The sequence below is a fragment of the Meles meles genome, chromosome 1, assembly GCF_922984935.1.
Source record: "Meles meles chromosome 1, mMelMel3.1 paternal haplotype, whole genome shotgun sequence".
Classification (NCBI taxonomy): Eukaryota; Metazoa; Chordata; class Mammalia; order Carnivora; family Mustelidae; genus Meles; species Meles meles.
The window spans coordinates 207,847,522-207,868,291 of NC_060066.1; the positions used below are offsets into that span (position 1 = coordinate 207,847,522).

The window sequence follows — 20,770 nt, forward strand, 5'->3', positions numbered from 1 at the left end:
GAGGAGGGGTGGGATCCATGAAACACAGACCATGATTCTAGGGGACCCTTGGCAGGGCCAGATTGAAAACTCTGGGTGTGTCTGCCCCCACCTGCTGCCTGACAGGTCCAAGAGCACAGCGGGTCTCCGGTGGGCTCTGCCCGCATTGCCAGTGGAGTGACCGCTCTCAGAAGCGCGGGACAGGGTGCAGCCGAGGGGGAGGGACAGGGATGGCATGCTCCCGCTGGGACAAAGCATGCAGTGGTGGTCTGGGGTAGGACGAGGTGTAAATGCTCTCCCTCGGGGCAGCCTTGGGTGCCAACCATCTCCACCGCAGCTGCTCATAGAGTCCGTAGTTTGTAGGGGGAGCTGCAAGAGAAAGCTGGGTCTGGGTGAACCGGGCGTGGATCGGCCAGGGGAAAGTGTGGCATGAGACCCCGGAGGCTTTTCGGGGCTGCAGAGCTCCGGAGGGAAGAAGGGCTTGCAGGAGTGTTGGCTCAGGGTGGGGCCCGCTCCCAGCGTACTCAGGAGGAACCAGGAGCTGGTACGTAGGCCTTGGAAAACTCAGCCCCACGACTGGTGGACGGTGAACCTGCCATCTCTCGGGGGACTGTTCTACCCTAGCAGGGAAGGGAGCAGTGCAGGCTTGTGAGGGTGATCCCAGGGAGAAACCCTTGCAGAAATAATGAGGAGTGACAGGCAGCTCACCACTGGACCCAGGTCCCTTTGCATCGAAGTGTAGGGAGTACAAAAAGTTGCGTGCAAAGAATGAGGGTAGCTTGAAATGTCCATCAGATCAAGGCACTCTCTTACAAAAATGCCTTCAAAGTCCTCTTGCTGCTGGAAGGACAAAACCCACACTCCTTGGGGTGGCCTTGGAGCCCCAAAGTGGTCTTCCTGCCGTGGAGCGTCTCCACTCACTATTTCCTCTTCTGGAATTCTCTCCCCCCGAATTCCTATCACCTCAACTCTCTCTTCCAGAAAGACCATCCCTCATCATTCCACCCAAAGGAGAGTCACAGATAACTGCCTCACTTTGTGTCCCTTACTGGGTCTCTTCGCCTCGTGGCACATATCCCGGTCCAGAATGATCTTACTTGCCAGACCTTAAGTCATCCATGAACAGTGTCCGATCCCGGACCCCCTGGAATGACACTCCCCAGGGGCAGGAATTTCTCCCCACTTGTCACTCCTGTGTCCCCCAGGGGCTAAGTCAGGGCAGGGCACCGGGGACCTGGTCGTCACTGTTTATGCAAAGATGATGGATCTGAGTTCAGGGCTCCTGCTCCCGCCACGCGTGCTCCGGGTAAACCCAGGCCACCGCGGTGCGCAGGGGAGGGCGCCACCCCACAGCCAGCATCACTCCGTCCCAGGAAGCAGCCCCGCGGGTCGATAGGCTTCGCCCCCTCTCGTGTCATTCTAACGCTCTCTGGGTGAGTCTTTGAGCACGGGGCGGAATCCCGAATTATACGAATACCAAGAAGGGGGAAGTCCGGTTTCTCTGGGAGCCACAGCAGCTTGTGTCCACTCCAGGAGCGGCGCGGGGGCAGGCCCGGGTTGTAGTTGTGCCGGTTGTAGTGGTCATCATAGGTGCTGATCAGATGGCGGTGGGAGGGCTCCTGGTGGTGCGTGATCAGGTGTTTGTACGGGAGTCCCTGGAGAGACAGACACAGGGGGGCGTTGTTAACCGATTGGAGCAAGGCACCCGCAAGGCACCCGCATGGCCCCGGATGGAGGTAGAAGCTGCTGCAAGGGAGATGTGCGGCGCTGGTGGGGAGCGCTGCTGCCTGAGCCCTGGGGGCCCGCCACCTGGGAGACGCAGCCGTCTGCCCCTCCCGGCCCACCGTGGCACAGCTCACCTTCACACACACATCCCAGCTTTGCGGCTGTCAGTTCTCTGAGGGGCCCCCTGTGTATGCCAAGTCCATTCATCCCGAGAATGGGCTATGGGGACACATTAAAATGAAAGGCAGGACACCGAGCCAAATAGGAAGCAGCAGAGCCCTCTCCCAGCTGCCCCTGTGATCTGAAATTACATCGTCTGATGTGTCTCCAGGCTCCCCGATCCAAGTGCCTATTTCCATGGCCAGAAGACGTTGAATACCGAGCCTGACCTACGCACCTTCTATTTCAATCAGTTACTATGGGAAGAGTCAGAGAACGCCCCATAAATTGCCTCCTCCCGCAGAGGATTTACGGCTCCCTCAGCTGGAAACTCGGGGAGTGATTTCTTTGGTGGGAGTTATTTACAAGGAGAAGAAAGCCGTGTCCTCCTGACTCTGGGACCTTTGCCTGCTTCAGTGCCTTTCCGCAGAAAATCCTCTCGGCCCTGGAAGGGGATCTTGGGGGACTGGGCTGATTTACAGGGGAGGATAATGTAGCTTTTCCATGCCTGTCCTCTTGTCTGGAGCAGTCAGGGAGGTCTGTGTCTGCTCTGGTCTGGAAATGCCGGCTGCACGTAATAAATAAGTCAGATCACAATGCTGCAGGGAGACGGGGGACGGGCACAGACACAGGGGATCCCAAGGTCTGCCTCACCAGGTGCCCGGAGTACATTTCCAATGCCAGGGAAAGTCAGTTGGAGGGGTTCCCAGGGAAGTGCTGAGGACGTATCACAGCAGGGAAAGGAGAAAGGGATTTTCTTGCTGTTCTTGGTTTGGGGCATGGCCTAACTGTCTTGATGATGCACCTGGGAACTTTGTTTTGATCAGGGATGGTCAGGTGACAGAGAGACAAGTGCCTTCGAAAGAAATTATTTGGAAAGTTTATTACTTTCTTCCCGAGAGGAAGGACACCACCCAGGATCACGTAGGGGAGCCCCAGGGTCACAGAAGGAGAGAGCATGGCCCAGGACCTCCAGGTAGTTTCCAAAGGAAGGAACGGGTGAGGCAGGGTTAGCAAGTTTGAGAAGTTTAGGGTTGCAGAGTTCGAACGATCTCAGCCGGCTCTGGGCTGAAGAGGTGCCTCCGGTTATTGGAGTCTGACCCTGGAGTGATTTAAGGCAAAGGGATATCGGCTTGGCATGGGAGCATTATGTAGAAGAGATGGTTGGGGTATGGGCTCTGGGTTGGGTGGCTTGTATCCCCAAGGTGTGCTCGCAGGCAAGCAGTTTACTGTCCTGAGGAACTAGCCAGTCCTGGGAGGGCAGTCTGCCCAGGATTAGCACGGCCCCTAAGATGTCAAACAATCTAAAACACAGAACATAAAAATTGTGATTAATAGACCTGCCTAGTGGAAAAGCAGAGGAAGGGGGTCCTCCCTGACGGAGGCTAACCCCATCGATCCATACATAGTTGATTGAAAGAGCAGAGGCGCCTTTGCCTAAGAAGGAGGCAGACTGACGTGGGGATAGGAGCTGGCTGTCCTCGGAGGACGAGCAGGATGAAGCCCCCGGAGGAACCGGTGGGCTGAAACAGCTGTGCAGGGGCCGAGCTCTGTCCCGGGTCCACGCCCACAAGCAGGAGATCTGAACAGAATCCTTGGAGATGCGTTACCTGATTGCTTGGGTCTCTTCTGTGAGTATGTTGTCAGGGGGCTTCTTAATTTTAATCAGATTATGTAAAGACTTATTTATTTATTATTTTTGAGAGTGAGAGAGCAAGGGGAGGGGCAGAGGAAGAGAGAGAGTCCCCAAGCAGAAGCCCCACCAGCCATGGAAAGCCCATCTCAGGGTTCCCTCTCATGACCTCGAGATCATGATCCGAGCCAAAAATCAAGAGTCCGATGCGTAAGGGACTGAACCACCCAGGTGCCCCTTAACCAGATTCCATATAGTGCGTGTGTGTGGTTATCTCATCAGGGTTTGTCATGAGTCCAAAAGTCTTTAAGAGAGGGCACGGATGTGTATCAAGAACTAGGCTAAGTACCTCTTATATATGGACGATTGGGGAAAAGGAGCCCTAGATCATGGGTTCTTACTTCGACTTCTATGAGCATGCACTTGGGTCTTGGGTGCACACTAATGGTAAAGATTAGCAGCCCCAGAGCCCCAGCACGGTCTGCGGATGCCAGCGTGCTCCGGGGATATCAGCACAACCCAGGCACGCCAGGAAGGAGCTGAGAACGTGGTGCTGTTTCTACGGAGGTGACCCCAAATGCAGGTAACAGAGAGTCCACTCCGGCAGACAGTGAAGAGGGATGCGAGGGTACTTCTTGCTTGATTTGCAGATCAGCCACCTGCTTAGTCCCTGACCAACCAGCTACGCCATTTCGGACAAGACCTTCACCACACCCTGGGCACCTTTTATCTGAAAATGAGGGTGCTGAGCTGAACAATCTCTTGGGTCCCTTCCAGCTCCAAAATGCTCCCGTGCTGGCCATGTCCACCCCTCACTCCATGCCCCTGCCCTGAGTTTAGGCAGGTATGGGGTTGGGAGGTGGGGTCAGAGTAGGGGACATGTCCTGAGGTCATAGTGCCCTGGTTCCTTCTCCAGGGAACTTCAGCACAAGGGCTCACACCGGCACTCAATGAGTGAGAGAGGGCAGAACGGCCCCTGACTTTTTATACAAAAGAACAGAAAGCTGGGGCAGAGATAAAAAAAAATACTGTCATCCAAGCATCCCCACTACTTGCTTTTGGAGAACCCTATGTGATTTCTCATGACGTGCCCCTTAACTCAGTATTTACCTTGTTCGTTTGGTTTGTTGATTGGTTGGTTTGTTGTTAGGAAAGTGTGGAGGAACTGGGAAGTGATCCAGAAGAGTGCTGGGATACAAGGGCGGGGAGAATGCTGGAGATTTGGCATGTTGTAAATAAAGGTGGATGCCATCTACAGGCCCCCGGGGTTGGGGAGGGCTGCTCCTGTGTCCCCCAAGGGGGAACCGAGCTTAGAAGAAGCTGGCAGGTGGCAACTCCCGAGCGCTGGCGGGGGAGCCCAGCCAGAGTGTGGGGCCCCCACTCCCTCTTACCTCAATTCTCCTCTTTCCATACCACCTGGAGATCTGGTCTGGTCTGTGGTCCGGGAAGGGGACATAGTCTTTTCTGTAAATGCACTGAGGTGTTTTCTCAGTGGCTTTGGTGAACTGGAAAAAGATGAAATACCCAAGATAACATCTCTGATGTACCTTCTCACGTTCCCGCAGCATCCCCTTCCCTCCTGGGCTAGGGAAAGCTGGGCAGAGAAAAGGTAACCTTGGAGCCCAGGGCATCCTGCATGATGCAGGTGTAACCTTGTCCCCTCCCTTCCCTGGCTTAGAAAGGACGGTGCTCGGGCACTTGGCACCCCGTGCCTCAGGAAAGCTCTTACTTGTGTCCCGGGACCACTTCTCATGGTCTGCTCTGCTCCCTACGTCTTCTCTCCCCTGTTCTCCCCTCCTGTTTGCCTCCTTCCTTTCTTTTTCTTCTTCGTTTTCCTTACCTCTTCCCAGTTCCACTCTTCCCCCTCCCATTATATTGTGTTTCCTGGTTCATTTTTTTTTTAAATTTATTGTGGAAAAATACACATAACAAAATTTACCATTTTGACCATTTTTGCTTAGACAGCCCGGAGCGTTAAGTACATACACTCTTATGGTTGTGCAGCCATCAGTCATCACCTGTCCCTAGAACTTCTTCCTCTTCCCAAACTAAAACTCTGAACCCATTAAAGAGCTCCCTCCCTCCGCCCCCAGCACCCACCATTCTGTTTTCTGTCTCCATGAACTGGACTCTTCTAGGTACTTTATACAAGTGGAATCATACAGTGTTTGTCTTTCCACTCCTGGCTTCTTTCACTTAGTGCAGTGTCTTCGAGGTTCATCTACATTGTAGCATGTGTAAGAATTTTCTTCCTTTTGAAGGCTGAGTAGTATTTCATTGCATACATACTCTACCTTTGGCTTATCCATTCTACCTTTTGGCTACTGTGAATAATGCTGCTATGAACATGTATGAATATCTCTTTTCAAAATCCTACTTTCTGTTCTTTTGAGTATAAACCCAGAAATGGAATTGCTGGGTCATATGGCCATTCTATGTTTAATGTTTTTAGCAACTGTCATACTGTCGACAAGCAGCTGCACCACTTAACATCCCCACTAAACGTTCCAATTTCTCCATATTCCCGCCAACATCTGCTACTTTCTTTTTCTTTTTCTTTTTTTTATCATAGTCATCCTAATGGGTGTGAAGTGGTATCTTATGAGTTTTATTTGTTTTTCCCTAATGACTAGTGATGTTGGGCATCTTTTCATGTGCTTATTAGCCATCTGCATAACTTGGAGGAATATCTATTCAAGCCTTTCCCCCCATTTTTAATTGTTTTTGTTGTTGAGTTGTAGCGTTCTTTATATATTTGGATATTAAGGCTTTGTCATAGATAAGATTTGCAAACATTTTCTCCCCTTCCAGGAGTTATCCTGTCACTCCGTTGATAGTGTTCTTTGATGCATAAAAAGTCTTCAATTTTGATGAAAGTCCAATTTATTTATTTTTTCTTTTGTTGCCTATGACTTCAGTGTCCTACACACAAAAATCATTGCAAACTCAATGTCATGAAGCTTTTCTCCTATGTTTTCTTCTAAGAGTTTTACAGTTTTAGGTCTTACATCTAGGTTTTTGATGGATTTTGAATTAATTTTTGTATGTAGTGTAAGGTAAGGGTCCACATTCATTCTTTCACATTTGGATATGCAGGTTTGTTTGTTTTTTTTAAAGATTGTCCTTTCACCATTGAATGATCTTGCCAGTCCTGTTGAAGTCATTTGACCAGATATGTGAGGACTTACTTCTGAGTTCTTTATTTTATCCCATATGTTCATATGTCTACCTTTATGCCAGTATCCCAGTATTTGGTTCCTGTAGCTTTGTAGTAATTTTTGAAATCAGAGAATGTGAGTCCTCCAACTTTGTATTTCTTTTCTTTTCAAGATTGTTTTTGCTATTCAGTTTCTTGAGATTCCAAATGAATTTTAGGGTGGATTTTTTAATTTCTGCAAAAAAAATTCATAAGGAGTGCACTGATATTGCACCCAGTTTTAGGTAGTGTTGACATCTTAATGATATTGTGTCTTCCAATCCATAAACACAGGCTTTCTTTCCATCTATTGACAGTGTGTTTTATTTCTTTTGACAATATTTTCTAGTTTTCATTATGTAAGTCTTTTGCCTCTGTGGTTAAGTTTGTTCCTAAGTAATTGTGTGTATGTGTGTGTGTTCTTGTAAATAGAATTTCTTTAGTCCCTCTTTCATTTTTTTTAAGATTTTATTTATTTATTTGACAGACAGATATCACAAGCAGACAGAGAGGCAGGCAGAGAGAGAGGCAGAAGCAGGTCCCCTGTTGAGCAGAGAGCCCGACACGGGGCTCAATCCCAGGACCCTGGGATCATGACCTGAGCTGAAGGCAGAGGCTTTAACCCACTGAGCCACCCAGGTGCCTCTAGTCCCCCTTTAAGAAAATTTGTTGTTAGTGTATAGAAACACAACTGATTTTTGTATGTTGATTTTTTTATCTTGCTACTTTGCTGAATTCATTTATCAGTTTTGACAGGATTTTTTCTGGGTTTTTTGTTTTGTTTGTTATGTGGTCTCTAAGCTTTGGTACATAGAAGACCCTATTATCTGCAAACAGAGATAATTTTACTTCTTCCTTTCCAATTTCTATGCATTTTACTTCTTTTTCTTACCTAATTGCTTTGGCTTAAACTTTTAATACTATATTGAATAGAACTGGCAAAACAGACATCCTTGTCTTATTCCTGATCTTAGAGGAGAAGTTTTTTTTTGGTCTTTTACCATTGAGTATGATGTAAGCTGTGGCTTTTCATATATGGTCTTTGTTATGCCATGGTAATCAAATGCTAAGTAGAATTCACCAGTGACACCATCTAGTCATGGACTTGTATTTTGGAGATGTGTTTGTTTCTTTCTCATTATAGATCTATTCAGATTTTCTATTCCTTCATGATCTTTTCTTCGATATACATTGTCCTTCTTTGGCTCTTATACCAATTTTTGACTTAGACTCTATTTTTTTTTAATGATATCGGTATACCCAACCCACTCTCTTTTGTTTGCTATTTGGATGGATAACTTCTTCTGTCCTTTCCTTTTCAACCTATGCATGCCCTTAGATCTAAAGACAGTCTCAGAGGTGGCACATAGTTGCTTCCTAGGTTTTGAGTACCCCCCCCATTTTCCCAATCTATGTCTTTTCATTGAAAGGTTAATCGATTTACATTTAAAATAATTACTGTCAGGGGAGGGCTTACTTTTGCCATTTTGTTATTTGTTTTCTTAGAGGATTTTTTTGGTCCCTCGTTTCCTCCATTACTACCTTTGTGTGTGTTTAGTTGATCATTTTCAGTGACATGTTTTTATTTCCTATTTATTTCCTTTTGCATATATCCTAGAGACATTTTCTTTGTAGTTATCATGGGAATTGTGTATAATATCCTAAAGTTATAATGATCATGTTTACAACCTATTTTAAATGGACACCAACTTGACTGCGCTCATACATAAGAGCTCTGTTTCATTACAGCCCTGCCGCCTCCCATTTTGTGTTACTGACTGTCATAAACTTCATCTTGATACATTTTGTACCCATTAACATAGATTTATAATTATTTTTATGAGTTTGTTTTCTAAATCCTATAAATATAGGGGAGTTACAAACTAAAATTTCAATAACCGTGGTTTTTATATGTGTCCACGTGCTTCCCTTTACCAGAGGTCTTCATTTCATATGGCTTTGAGTTACCGTCTAATATTGCTCCATTTCTTGTAGGGTAGGCCCAGTGGTCATGAACTGCTTCAGCTTTCATGTACCTGGTGATGCTTTAGTTTCTCCTTCATTTTTGAAAGATGGTTTTGCTAGCTATAGGATTCTCAGTGGATAAATGGTATGAATTTTTTTGTTTGTTTTGCCTTTTTTTTTTTTTTAGCACTTTAAATACATCAACCCATCTCTTTTTGGCCTGCAGGTTTCTACTGAGAAGTCTACTGATAATCTTATAAATGTTACTTTGTACGTGATGTATCATTTTGATTTTGTTGCTTTCAAATTCTTTTGTCTTTGACTTTCAACAGGTTGAGTATACTATGTCTTTGTGTGGGTCTTTTTGCATGTTTCCTTTTGGAGTTCACTGAGATTCATGGATTTGTAGACACATGTCTTGTCTTCAAATTTAGGAAGATTTCAGCCATTATTTCTTCAAATATTCTTTCAGCCCCTTTCCCTTCTTTCTCCCATGATGTGTATACTGGTCTGCATGATGGTGATCCATAAGTCCCTAGACTCTGATCTCATTTCTTTGTTCTTTATTTTGTCTCCTCAGACTCAAGAATTTTGAATGATTTCTCCTTAAGTTCTCTGATTCTTTCTTCTGCTTTTTCAAGTCTACTTTCAGATACCTCTAGTGAATTTTTTTTAATAGAGTTATTATATTTTTCTGCTTCATAATTTCTGTTTGATTTCTTTTTGTAATTTCTATTTTTTAAGGTTTTTATTTATTTATTGAGAGAGAGGCAGTGAGAGAAAGCATGAGCGAGGAGAAGGTCAGAGGGAGAAGCAGACTCCCCGTGGAGCTGGGGCCCGATGTGGGACTCGATCCCGGGACTCTGGGATCATGACCTGAGCCGAAGGCAGTTGTCCAACCAACTGAGCCACCCAGGTGTCCCTGTAATTTCTATTTTTATTGATTTTTTTTGTTCAAATATTATTTTCCTGATTTCCTTTAGTTCTTTGTTCATGTTTTCTTTTAGCTCTTTATGCATATTTAAGATGGTTGTTCTAAGGTTTTTGTCCAGTCCATTTGAGGAGAGATTGCCACTAACTAACTAACTAATAGAGTGTGTTCCAGGATGAATGAAGTCTTAAGTTCTTAGGAGCTTTCTGAGCATTCATCTTGCCTGAACCTGTGTGTGTGTGTGTGTGTGTGTGTGTGTGTGTGTGTGTGTTGATTTTTTTATTTAGTTTATATACACAGCTACTTTAAAATCCACACACTGGGTATGGTGCCTAAACAATGAATCTTGGAACACCGAAAAAATAAAATAAAAACTAAAACTAAAACTAAAATCCTGAATTTCCCAAAGAGTGTCTCCCCCGCTTCTTCTCAAGACCTTTTATATTCTGTTGCATTCCTCCACCCATAATCCCCGGCCTCAGACTTTCACAGGTTTGTAGTCCCCTAGAAGCTTTCACCTGCTGTAACTACCTCTGCTTTCAACAGCTTTTCTTAGCCTGAAAGATGAACTATGACATGTTTTCCCTATCTGAGCTCTGAGTTAAGCAAAGCAGGGGGACCAATCCCTCAAGCAGCCTCCAGACCGATTAAAATGTTGCTCCACTCTCTCTGGGCTCAAGGGAAGTAACTAGGAGTTGAGCCATTGCTTCTCTTACACTCTACCCTGCTGTTCTAAGGAGAAAATGAGAAAAGAGGAAGGTAAAATATGATGGCATTTCCTACCACCTTAAATGTGACTTTCTAAATTGGGCATTTGCTGTGGACCTTTGACTGCTTTTCAGAGCTCTTCTGTAATTATTCTGGATGGGTTATAGTTGTTTCTTCAGTGTTTCTTTGGGAGAGTAAGGAGCTGGATCTTCTTAGTCTGCCTTGTTTATCATATCACTCCAACTCTGCTCTCTTTATGCAATCTCCTCCAGGTGTAGGACCAGCCCATAGTATCCTTGGGTACTATCTCGCCCACAGGAGCCTAGACGGATTGCTCAGCCAGTTCTCCTTGCCCTTGAACCTTCTCTTACACACATCTGCCCCCCAAATAAGGCCAAGTGCAATGAGAACTAACAATGGCCACAGGCCACATCTAGCTGGAGGGGTGGTGAATGCAAATGTTCTCCCCGAAAACAGCCTTTTCCAGTTCTCAGATGTCTCCAACAACCTTCCCCCCACTAACACCAAAGCTGCTAATTGTATCTGGTTCTCTTTTCCTTGTCCACTTCCCAAGAAGACATGAGGGTATCTCCTTGTCTCTGCAGAAATTTAAGTGGCTCAGTCTTGACGGCCACCACAAATGCAGATACCTACCCAATTTCACGTAGGCTGATTGAGGCCAAGTAATTTTGTGTTGCCTGTAAAGCACACGGGGAAAGCAAAAACTGAAATGCACAGGCAGGGCAAGATAGCAGAACAGGTGTCAGAGAGCAGCAGCTCATCCCTGGACATCAGTGCAAGCAGTGGCAAGCCTGCCTTGGCAAGTACCACACTCTGGGAAGGGCCAGACCAGGGAGAGCCGATGTTCTTCAAATCAAGGTTCAGGGGAATTAGGGACAGGGAACACCAGATACCTGGAAACACTCCACTGTAAATAATGCTGGGAGGCTTAATTATACTCACACCTCTCTTATGGCATTTTCAAGATATAATGGGGACCTTGATGGTGGCTTGAAGGTAACTCCCCTATGAAGAGCACAGAGATCCTAATGGCACATTCTTAAGATGTAACCACCTATGACCCTTAATTTGGAAATAATAATGACCTCATATCCTCCCTCTGCCTGCCGGGTCTTCCCCCGAGCCCTCGGTCCAGTTTCTCTCCTGCTTACCTTCCTCCTCTCTTCCACCCAGTTTCCAGTGAGCACTCGGGTTGAGTACTTGGTCTCGACCTTCCAGCTCGGGGTGGAGAATGACTGTGGACTTACTGCAGTCAAAAACTGCATGGTAAGTGTCTGCCCCGAGCCTTTGGACTTGACACAGTTCCAGGTCTCAGGAGTAGGGGGATGTTACGTAGTTCCTGAGTTTAGGATATCTTTTTCATCTTCCCAGCTACCCTTCTGAGTGGGTACAGATGATGACACCCTGCCAATTTCACAAAATAAACGGGCCCGAGGGACTACTTTCAGCCTCCAGGGAGAGGTGCCGTGATCTTGGATTCCCTACTGTTGACTGTCTCCATGGTGATAGGCTCTGCAGATAAATACTCTCCTTAAGGGGGAAGCTGATTCTTCAGGAGACAAACCAACCCCATAGAAGCAGTTCGAACCAACAATAACCACCACAAATGCAGGGCCAGAAGGACCTTATTTTGGTGTTGTTGCCCTGTGAGAGGCATCATCGTTGGGGCATTTTTAACAAGGGTGAGTTGAGATGATCACATTCTATGACTGACTCTAGTGCTGATGGGCTATGCCCATGCAGAGATATTTGCATGTAGTCACTCATTTAATTCTCACAGCAGCCCTTTGAAACAGATACCACTGTTATACCCATTTTATAGATGAGAACAGTGAAGCAAGGAGAGATCAAGTAGCTGTTTAAAGTCACCCATGTGGGAGAGCAGGGATTTGAATTCACTCTGATTTTGGCCTAGACCCCTGGGCTCCAGTTAGTGCTTGTCTGCCCCTTTGCCCAAGGGGTTTCCACAAAAAAATCTTATCTTTGTGCTCAAACTGATACCATGTGGTTTTTTCGGTTGGTCTTCATTCGCCCCCCCCCAATCATTTTATTGAGCAAATGCTACATCCTGAGCACTGAGCTGTGGGTGTAATGTGCAGAATATAACTAGACCAGGGTCCCATCCCCACAGAGGGACCCCACTGAGGTCCAATGGGAGAAAGGCCATTATTTTGTTTATTCCCAAAACAAAACAAAACAAAAAAATTAGGAACCACCTCTCTATCAAGGGAGGGCAAATTCAATAAATTATGGCACATCCATATAATGAAATACTCTGTAGCTGTTAAAAAAAAAACCGCTAACAGAGAAAGGTGCCTCCACTACGGTTGACTTAAAGAAGCAGAACCCTGTAGTCTCACTTGCCACAAATGAAAACATCCAGTTTCAAGTAGGTAATTCAGAGAACGTATTTTCCAACAGCCTTTAAACAAAAGAAGAGGAACCCCAAGAAACTATTTGTTCTCTCTTGAAACTAACCATGTGGCGGAGAGAAGACCTGAAGACACACCACAGAGCATGGCAAACCTCTATTTGGTAGGGACAAGCATCTGGGCAGGCTAGAGCTGGGAAGAAAGGATGTCCTTCCAATCCAAGTACAGGGGAGTCATGCACTCTGTATAATTCCATTTTTTAAAACTTTTAATTATAAAATAACACAATATGAACAAATACATTAAAAATAAATGTACAGGGGTTCCTGGATGGCTCAGTGGATTAAGTCTCTGCCTTCAGCTCAGGTCATGATCCCAGGGTCCTGGGATGGAGCCCCGCATCGGGCTCTCTGCTCAGCGGGGAGCCTGCTTCCACCCCCCACCGCGCCTGCCTCTCTGCCTACTTGTGACCTCTCTCTCTGTTAAATAAATAAATAAAATCTTTTAAGATAAATAAATAAATGTACAGATAAATGAATTACAGTAATGCACACTCCCACAAAACAGCACGGAGGTCAAGAACCAGGACATATCCAGCGGCCCAGGGCCACACACGCACCTCCCTTTCCAAGCTGGCTTCTGTAGCATCACGTCCTCGCTTTTTTTTTTTTTAAAATATGCTGAGCGCCAAAGGATGCATTCCTATAGCTAATGCTTAGCCTTGCCTGTTTGTGGAGTTGGTATAAATGGAACTGTATAGCATGTATTCATTTGAGTCTGGTTTCTTTTTCTAAATATAGTTAATATTTTTTTAAGATTTTATGTATTTATTTGAGACACAGAGAGAGACAGAGGGAGAGGGAGACACAAGCAGGCGGGAGGAGGCAGAGGGAGAGGGAGAAGCAGACTCTCCACTGAACAGGGAGCCCGATTCCAGGTTGGATCGCAGGACCCTGGGATCATGACCCGCCGAAGGCAGATGCTTACTTGACTGAATCACCCCAGAGCCCCTATAGTTAATATTTTTAAGATTCACTCATGTTGCATGGAGCTGTGGTTGCTATGACTTTTTGTACTTGGTCTCCAGGGCCAAGACACAGCCATTTCTCTAAGGCAGTGGGTCTCAAATTTCTAGTTTCTTAAAAATTATTGAGGGGGCCCTTGTGTGGCTCAGTCAGTTAAACATCTGCCTTCGGCTCAGGTCATGATCCCAGAGTCCTTGGATCAAGCCCCACATCGGGCTCCCTGCTTGGCAGGAAGCCTTCTTCTCCCTCTGCCCACTCCCCCTGCTTGTGCTCTCTCTCTTTCTCTGTCAAATAAATAAATAAAATCTTTTTTTTTAGATTTTATTTATTTATTTATTTGACAGACAGAGATCACAAGTAGGCAGAGAGGCAAGTAGAGAGAGAGGGGGAAGCAGTCTCCCTGCAGAGCAGACATCCCTATGTGGGGCTCGATCCCGGGACTCTGGGATCATGACCTGAGCTGAAGGCAGAGGCTTTAACCCACTGAGCCACCCAGGCGCCCCATAAATAAAATCTTTTAAAAAATTATTGAGGACCCAGAGGGCTTTATAAAATATGGATTTTATTAGTGGTCTGGAACCAGGTCATAGAGCTCATGAGAGCCCCCGGTGCTTCTCTCTTCCTAATTCCACCTTCTATAAAATCACATCGGGAGCTCAAAATCCTTCATGGCGGGAATATTTATACCACAGGATGGGCAAACCCAACAGATTAATGTAAATATGTTGATTTTTATGTATTGATTTCAAAAAGTTTCATCTGTTGTGCTATATTGTTTGGTGTAAAGGAGGAAATCTAACCTCATATAGATAGGTAGTTAGAAGGGAGAGAAACATTTTCATAGGCTTTGCAGCTAACTGTGGCTATTCTTTGATGCTAAAGGAAAATTCAGTGAGTGGTAGTTTCTGGCTGGGTGAGCTCCCATGTGGAATCTGAAACTGCGCCGACACCCGCTTTGAGCTCTGTTCCCTTAAAATCCACGGACTGAGCTTGTGTTGTGGGTAGATCTTACATTTTTTCGCGATTTGTAACATCATGGTGTTACAACAGGTATGCCATGGGTATGCTGAGCCTGGCAAATCTTCCAAATGTGGGCAGAGTATGTGAGGAAGTTGACCAGCTCACAGAGATGGATACAAGGTTTCCAAAATTCTAGTTTTCGTCTGAAAGCTCAGAACTCTGTCACGGAAAATACTGTTTTCCCTGAAGGGTCAGATGTACTTCATTCATTTTTAAGAAAATATCACCGAGATGTTCAGTTTGAATAATCACGGTTTGTCTAGCCATCATGTCTTCAAGTCAAAATGGTTTTCGATTAAAAAAAAAAAAAAAAGCCCACCTAATTCTGCTTACAACTTCAGTGTTCTCTTTCAAGAGAATATCATTCTTGTGTCTGCAACAGCGGCGTTTTACACACACCTACCTTCTGTTTCATCACACAGCAGTTGGAAAGGTATCTGCTCAAAGGTCAAAGATTCAATAGAATTAGTGATTTGGGGGCATGTGGGTGGCTTACTTCTTCATCAAGGACAACCTTAAGTGAAACTAACTTCATCATCATTATCATCATCATCATTATTAATTTTTTTAAATATTTTATTTATTTGACAGAGAGAGATCACAAGCAGGCAGACAGGCAGGCAGAGAGAGAGGGGGAAGCACGCTCCCTGCGGAGCAGAGAGCCTGATGCGGGGCTTGATCCCAGGACCCTGAGATCATGACCTGAGCCGAAGGCAGAGGCTTTAACCCACTGAGCCACCCAGGCGCCCCTCATTATTAATTATTTTATTGCAAGTGTGTAGTGGTGGAGAACATGACTGCCGCACCGCTGGTCCCCTGCCTTGATTCCTGCATGGGCACTCCGGCTGGTTTACCCACGACTCCATCTGGACTGTCAGTACCAACGTCGGCATGGTGAAAAGGGGCAAATGACCTCTCAGTATTACTAAGAAAATAGTTTAGTCCTTGTAGGTCCCCTGAAAGAAGCTTGAGGATCTCCAGGGATCTTGCTTGGAAACTTCTGCTCTAAGATATATACCTACAGCCAGGGAATTGCTGGGTCATAGCACATGTGGTCTTCAACGTTGCTAGATAGCATCAAATATGTTATGCAATATATCAGTTTATATTCCCCCCATCAGTATGTATGCTTGCTTCCATTACTCCATACCTCTAGAGATTTATCATCATTCTAAACAGAAACTCTGTACTCATTAAGCAATAGCTCCCCATTTCTACTTCCCCCAGGCCCTGGTAATCTCTGCTCTACTTTCCATCTCTATGAATGTTCCTTTTCCACGTACCCCATATAAATGAAAGCATACGGGGTTTTTGTTTGGTTGGGTTGGGTTGGGTTTGGTCTTACTTATTTCACTTAGCCTAATGTTTTCAAGGCTCATCCATGGTATAGTACATGTCAGAATTTCATTCTGAATTTCTTTTTTGGACAAGTAATGGGTGAATAATATTCCATTATATATGTATAGACCACACTGTGTTTATCCAATCATCTGTTGGACGTCTGGATCATTTCCACCTTTTGGCTATTGCAAATAGTGCTGCTATGACCATAGATGTACAGATAGGTGAGTTATTCCCCCTTCCAGTCTTTCAAAACATCTAGGGAGGGAACTGGCAACACAAAACTCTTTTTCCCAGGTTCACACCAGTTCACGTTCCCACCAGCAATCAGCAGGGTGTCCTGTTTCTCCACATCCTTGCCAACCCTTGTTACATTGCATTTTTGTTAAAATAATAATATTATTTATAGGTATTTTTTGTCAATGCCATTTATTGGGTTAAAGAGATTTTCTTCTATTCTAAAGAACTGACAGTTTTTTCCTAAATAAATGTTTAGGTTTGCATCTATTAAGATAATCACACAGTTTCCCTCACTTAATGCATTAATGTGATAAATTACATTGAGTTTGTGATATTAACAAATTCTACAATGTGAAACAGATCTTACAAGTCTAGTATAAACTCAACTTGGTCATGATGCGCTATCCTTAGTATATACTGATGCATTCAGTTTGCTAAATACTTTTTAGAAATATTTATATCCATGAGCAAAATTTCACAGCCTATAATGTTCACTTCCACTCTCGTTGTGGAATTTTATTACTAAGTAAGTCTCACAGAAGGAGCGTATCTGCTTTTTATATTCTCTATGCCAATTTATGTCAGATTAATATCATTTGCCCCGCAACACAAGAAAATCAAGGCATCTGGGTCAAGAGATTTACATTTTGTATCTGTTTGTTTGCTTGGTTGGAAGGCTTCCATTTGGATTCAGTATCTTTTATGATAAAAACAAATCAGATTTTCTCTTTTTAGTTTGGTAAATTGTGCTTTTTTAGGAATTTACACATCGCATCTAAATTCTCAATTGTTTAGCATATGCTGCTCATAACCTCCTCTTGTCATCTTCTTAATACCTCTAGGATCTGTACTGAAGTCCCTTTTTATTCCTGTTACTCACTATTTCTGCTCTCCCTTTTCCTTATTGGTCTTACCAGATGCTTATCAATTTTCTTAGTGTTTTCAAAGATCCCCAACATGGCATTAATGATCATCTCTACGGGGTGATTGTTTTATATTTTAGAAATTTTATCCTGAATATATAAGAACGTATATAAAGATAAGAAAATATATTGAAAACTAGAAATTACTTTTTAATGCTTAATCTTTCACTCACTTTAGCAAATTCTCAGCCACTCTGTTCAAATATTGCTTCTGCCTCATTTCTTTCCCCTTGCTTTCTGGGACACCAGTTACATACCGGTGACACCTTCTCACTGCATCTTCAATGCCTCTTGTTGGCTCCTCTGTGTTTTCTATCCTTTTGTCTCTTTGTGCTCGATACTGACCTGCATTCTGCTCACATATCTTCTGTCTTCAAGGGTGCAATCACCCTGGGGATTTTTAGTTTCATCTGTTGCATTTTTCAGTTCTAAAATTTCTGTTCGAGGGGTGGCTGAGTGGTTCAGTCTATTAAGCATCTGCCTTCAGCTCAGGTCATGATCCCAGGGTGCTAGGATCAAGGCCCATGTCCGGGTCCCTGCTCAGTGGGAACCTGCTTCTCCCTCTGCCCTGTCCCCTGCTTGTGCTTGCTCTCTTTCTCTCTCCCATGCTCTCTTTCTAATAAATGATAAAATCTTTAAAAAAAATAGAATACAATTTCTGTGTGATTCATAGATATGTTGCATTTTATAGTTTCAAATTTTAAATTTTTCTATCTTTTGAATTTAAAAAAAAATTAGTTATTTCAAAGAGACAGAATGTAAGGGGTGGGGAGGGAGAGATAGCAGAATCCCTGCTGAGCACAAAGCCCAACACAGGGTTTGATCCCCTGACCCCAAGATCATGACCTGAGCCGAAACCAAGAGTTGGAGGCCCAACCAACTGAGCCACCTAGGCACCCTTCTACCTTTTGAATTTTTAAATTACCACTCTTTGCCTTCCAAATTTTTCAAATCTATAGATTTCTAGATTATACTTATATATTATATTTTAAATGTGTAGATTATACTCATAGACTATATACAGATTTATCTCTTCTATTTATTCAGATTATATGTGTAAATATATTGATACAGATTTTATCTCCTTGGGCAGAGTAAGCAGAACCATTCTACAGCATGTGACTCCTTTTTTTAATATATATTTTATTTAATCTTCACACCCAATGTGGGGATCAAACTCACGACCCCAAGATCAAAATTCGCGTGCTCCTCCAGCTAAGCCAGCCTGGTGCCCTCTTTCTTTTTCTTTTTTCTTTTTAGCTGTTGTTCCTGTGGCGTCTTTTTGCTAGCTCTTCTTTTCTCATGTACCTGGTACCTAAAAAATTATTTGCAAAAGTAACGTAGGTCTAAGATGACGTTATCCTTCCGCAGAGGTGACTGTCATTTGCTTCTCTAATCACCTGTCGACATTAGAAATTAGGGATCACTTGCATCCAGTTTAGGGACAGGCATCTTGGATCATTGTATGATCCCAATGCCCTGTGCTCAGCATTATGTTTAGAGGAGCGACAGCATGCTCTGCAAATTCACAGAAGGACCTAACCCTGCTTGGCTTTCCAGAGAAAGCAGAACCTAAGACGAGACCTGAGAGCTAGATCATGGATTGACTTCTGCCTTCCTCCTGGTCCAGTATGAACTAGAAACACTTCTTAAAGATAACCAATCTGCTTCGGGGTATTTTACATGGAACAAAATAGTGGTGGGTGGTAGACTTGGAACTCAGACTCACTTGGCTTGAACTTCAAGATTGCCCAAGTCAACCTTGGTTTCCTAATCTAAATATTAGGAGTGAATACCATGAGGTGATGAGAATTCAATGAGATGTCACCGATAAAACACCTCATAAGATGTCTGTCACATATAAGGGGTAGATAAATATTCAATCCCTTCTTCCCTTCAGGCCCAAACCAAGTTTATCTTAGTGACAAAATCCATTCCTTTCCCTACAGGAGAGGAGCATATTTGGGAAATTGGGAAATAGGAGGGCTTTTTCCTATTACTAGAAATGCTTTGAAACTTAACCCCAGGCACTGCCTTATCTGATTCAACTTTGTGCAGTAATTTGCAAGACAACCAGCTACGATATTGGGGCAGAGATATGCTAGCCAGGGAAAAGAACAAGCCATGGCAACCATGGGAATGAGGAGACAATCTACTGGCTCTGGCATCATTTTTTTTTTTTTTTTGTAGGATGCATCAATGTTGGAGGCAACAAACCAATAATGTTACAGCTTGCCCGGACCCCTCAACTGATTCTTGGAGAGTTTCCTTTGAGTGAAGGAACTTTCTTTCTAAAAATATGGCCATGCCATGTCAACTTGGTCCCGCCCTACTAATTGTCAAGACAATCCAATTTCTTTTTGCCTTTGGGATTGATAGTTATGATCCAATGATTTCCCTCCCAGTTGAGATCTGCTGGGAAACAGGACAGGCATCTTGGGACCATCCACCATTTAAAATATCCCCAGTTAACAGTTCTCCTTGACCGCATCATGGAATCACGCATGCAGAAGGGGGCGTGTGCAGACACATTCACTACGGATTTGTTGGTCTATGGAAAACTAGAAAGAGACCAAATATATCCACCGCTTGGGAATGGCTAAGAGCTATAATATAGCCACAATGGGCAATACTGTGCAGTAGCTAGAAAGAGTACGGTAAATCTATGTTGTTTACTAGGCTAGATTTCAAAGATATAGCATTTATTGAAAACACTCAAGGGTTACAACATGTACAGAATAATACCTTTTATGTACTAATATATGGCAAAGTCATCCCACAAAATATGGCTCCTATATTTTCCATGGGTACACATCTGTGTATGTAAAAGCATAGAAATAGGCTTTAAAGGATTGGAAGACGACCCCCTGCCCACAAGGCAACAGGGGATAGAGTGAAGGAAAGGTGGTCAAAAAGAACGTTAATCTTGGGTGCCTGGGTGGCTCAGTGGGTTAAGCCGCTGCCTTCGGCTCAGGTCATGATCTCAGGGTCCTGGGATCGAGTCCCGCATCGGGCTCTCTGCTCAGCAGGGAGCCTGATTCCCTCTCTCTCTCTCTCTCTCTGCCTGCCTCTCTGCCAACTTGTGATCTCTCTCTGCCAAATAAATAAATAAAATCTTAAAAAAAAAAAAGAACGTTAGTCTTATCTCCAGTATTTGAAGGTTTTACTTAAAAAGACAATATCAGGGCTCCTGAGTGGATCAGTTGGTTAAGCATCTGATTCTTTGTTTCAGGTCAGGTCATAATCTCAGGGCTGTGAGGTCAAGTCCCATGTCTGGCTCCTTGCTCAGCACAGACTCTGCTTGAGATTCTCTCTCTCCCTCTTCCCCTCCCCCATTCACATGCACTCTCTCTCTAAAATAAAATAATAAATCTTTCAAAAAAATTAAAAATAAAAGGGCAATATATTTGTGTATCACTTTTATAATTTACAATTAATGTTTTGAAGGTAGAATGGAAATATTGTGATTGCGAGCATGGTAAGCTGTAATATTATCCAAAAAATATCTGCCACCTGGAGAGGATGATGTTTC

At 44.2% G+C, this 20,770-nt stretch overlaps 1 protein-coding gene across 1 annotated transcript; it reads right to left on the bottom strand.

Moving 5' to 3' along the window:
* Positions 1 to 166: 166 nt before the first annotated feature.
* On the bottom strand, positions 167 to 11,582 carry CFAP107 (cilia and flagella associated protein 107). The gene is made up of 4 exons (XM_045998604.1): positions 11,469 to 11,582; positions 4,888 to 5,001; positions 1,457 to 1,634; positions 167 to 348 (listed from the first exon to the last, which is right to left on the bottom strand). The coding sequence occupies exons 1-4, from the start codon at positions 11,580 to 11,582 to the stop codon at positions 167 to 169; spliced, it is 588 nt and encodes a 195-aa protein (XP_045854560.1).
* Positions 11,583 to 20,770: the final 9,188 nt, after the last annotated feature.

Coding starts and splice junctions, on each gene's coding strand:
- CFAP107 (XM_045998604.1), bottom strand. CDS start 11,582: ATGCAGTTTTTGACTGCAGTAAGTCCACAGTCATTCTCCACCCCGAGC. Junction 5,002..11,468: donor GGGTGGAAGAGAGGAGGAAG/GTAAGCAGGAGA, acceptor ATCTTTTTCCAG/TTCACCAAAGCCACTGAGAA. Junction 349..1,456: donor ACCGGACTTCCCCCTTCTTG/GTATTCGTATAA, acceptor TTTCTCTTGCAG/CTCCCCCTACAAACTACGGA.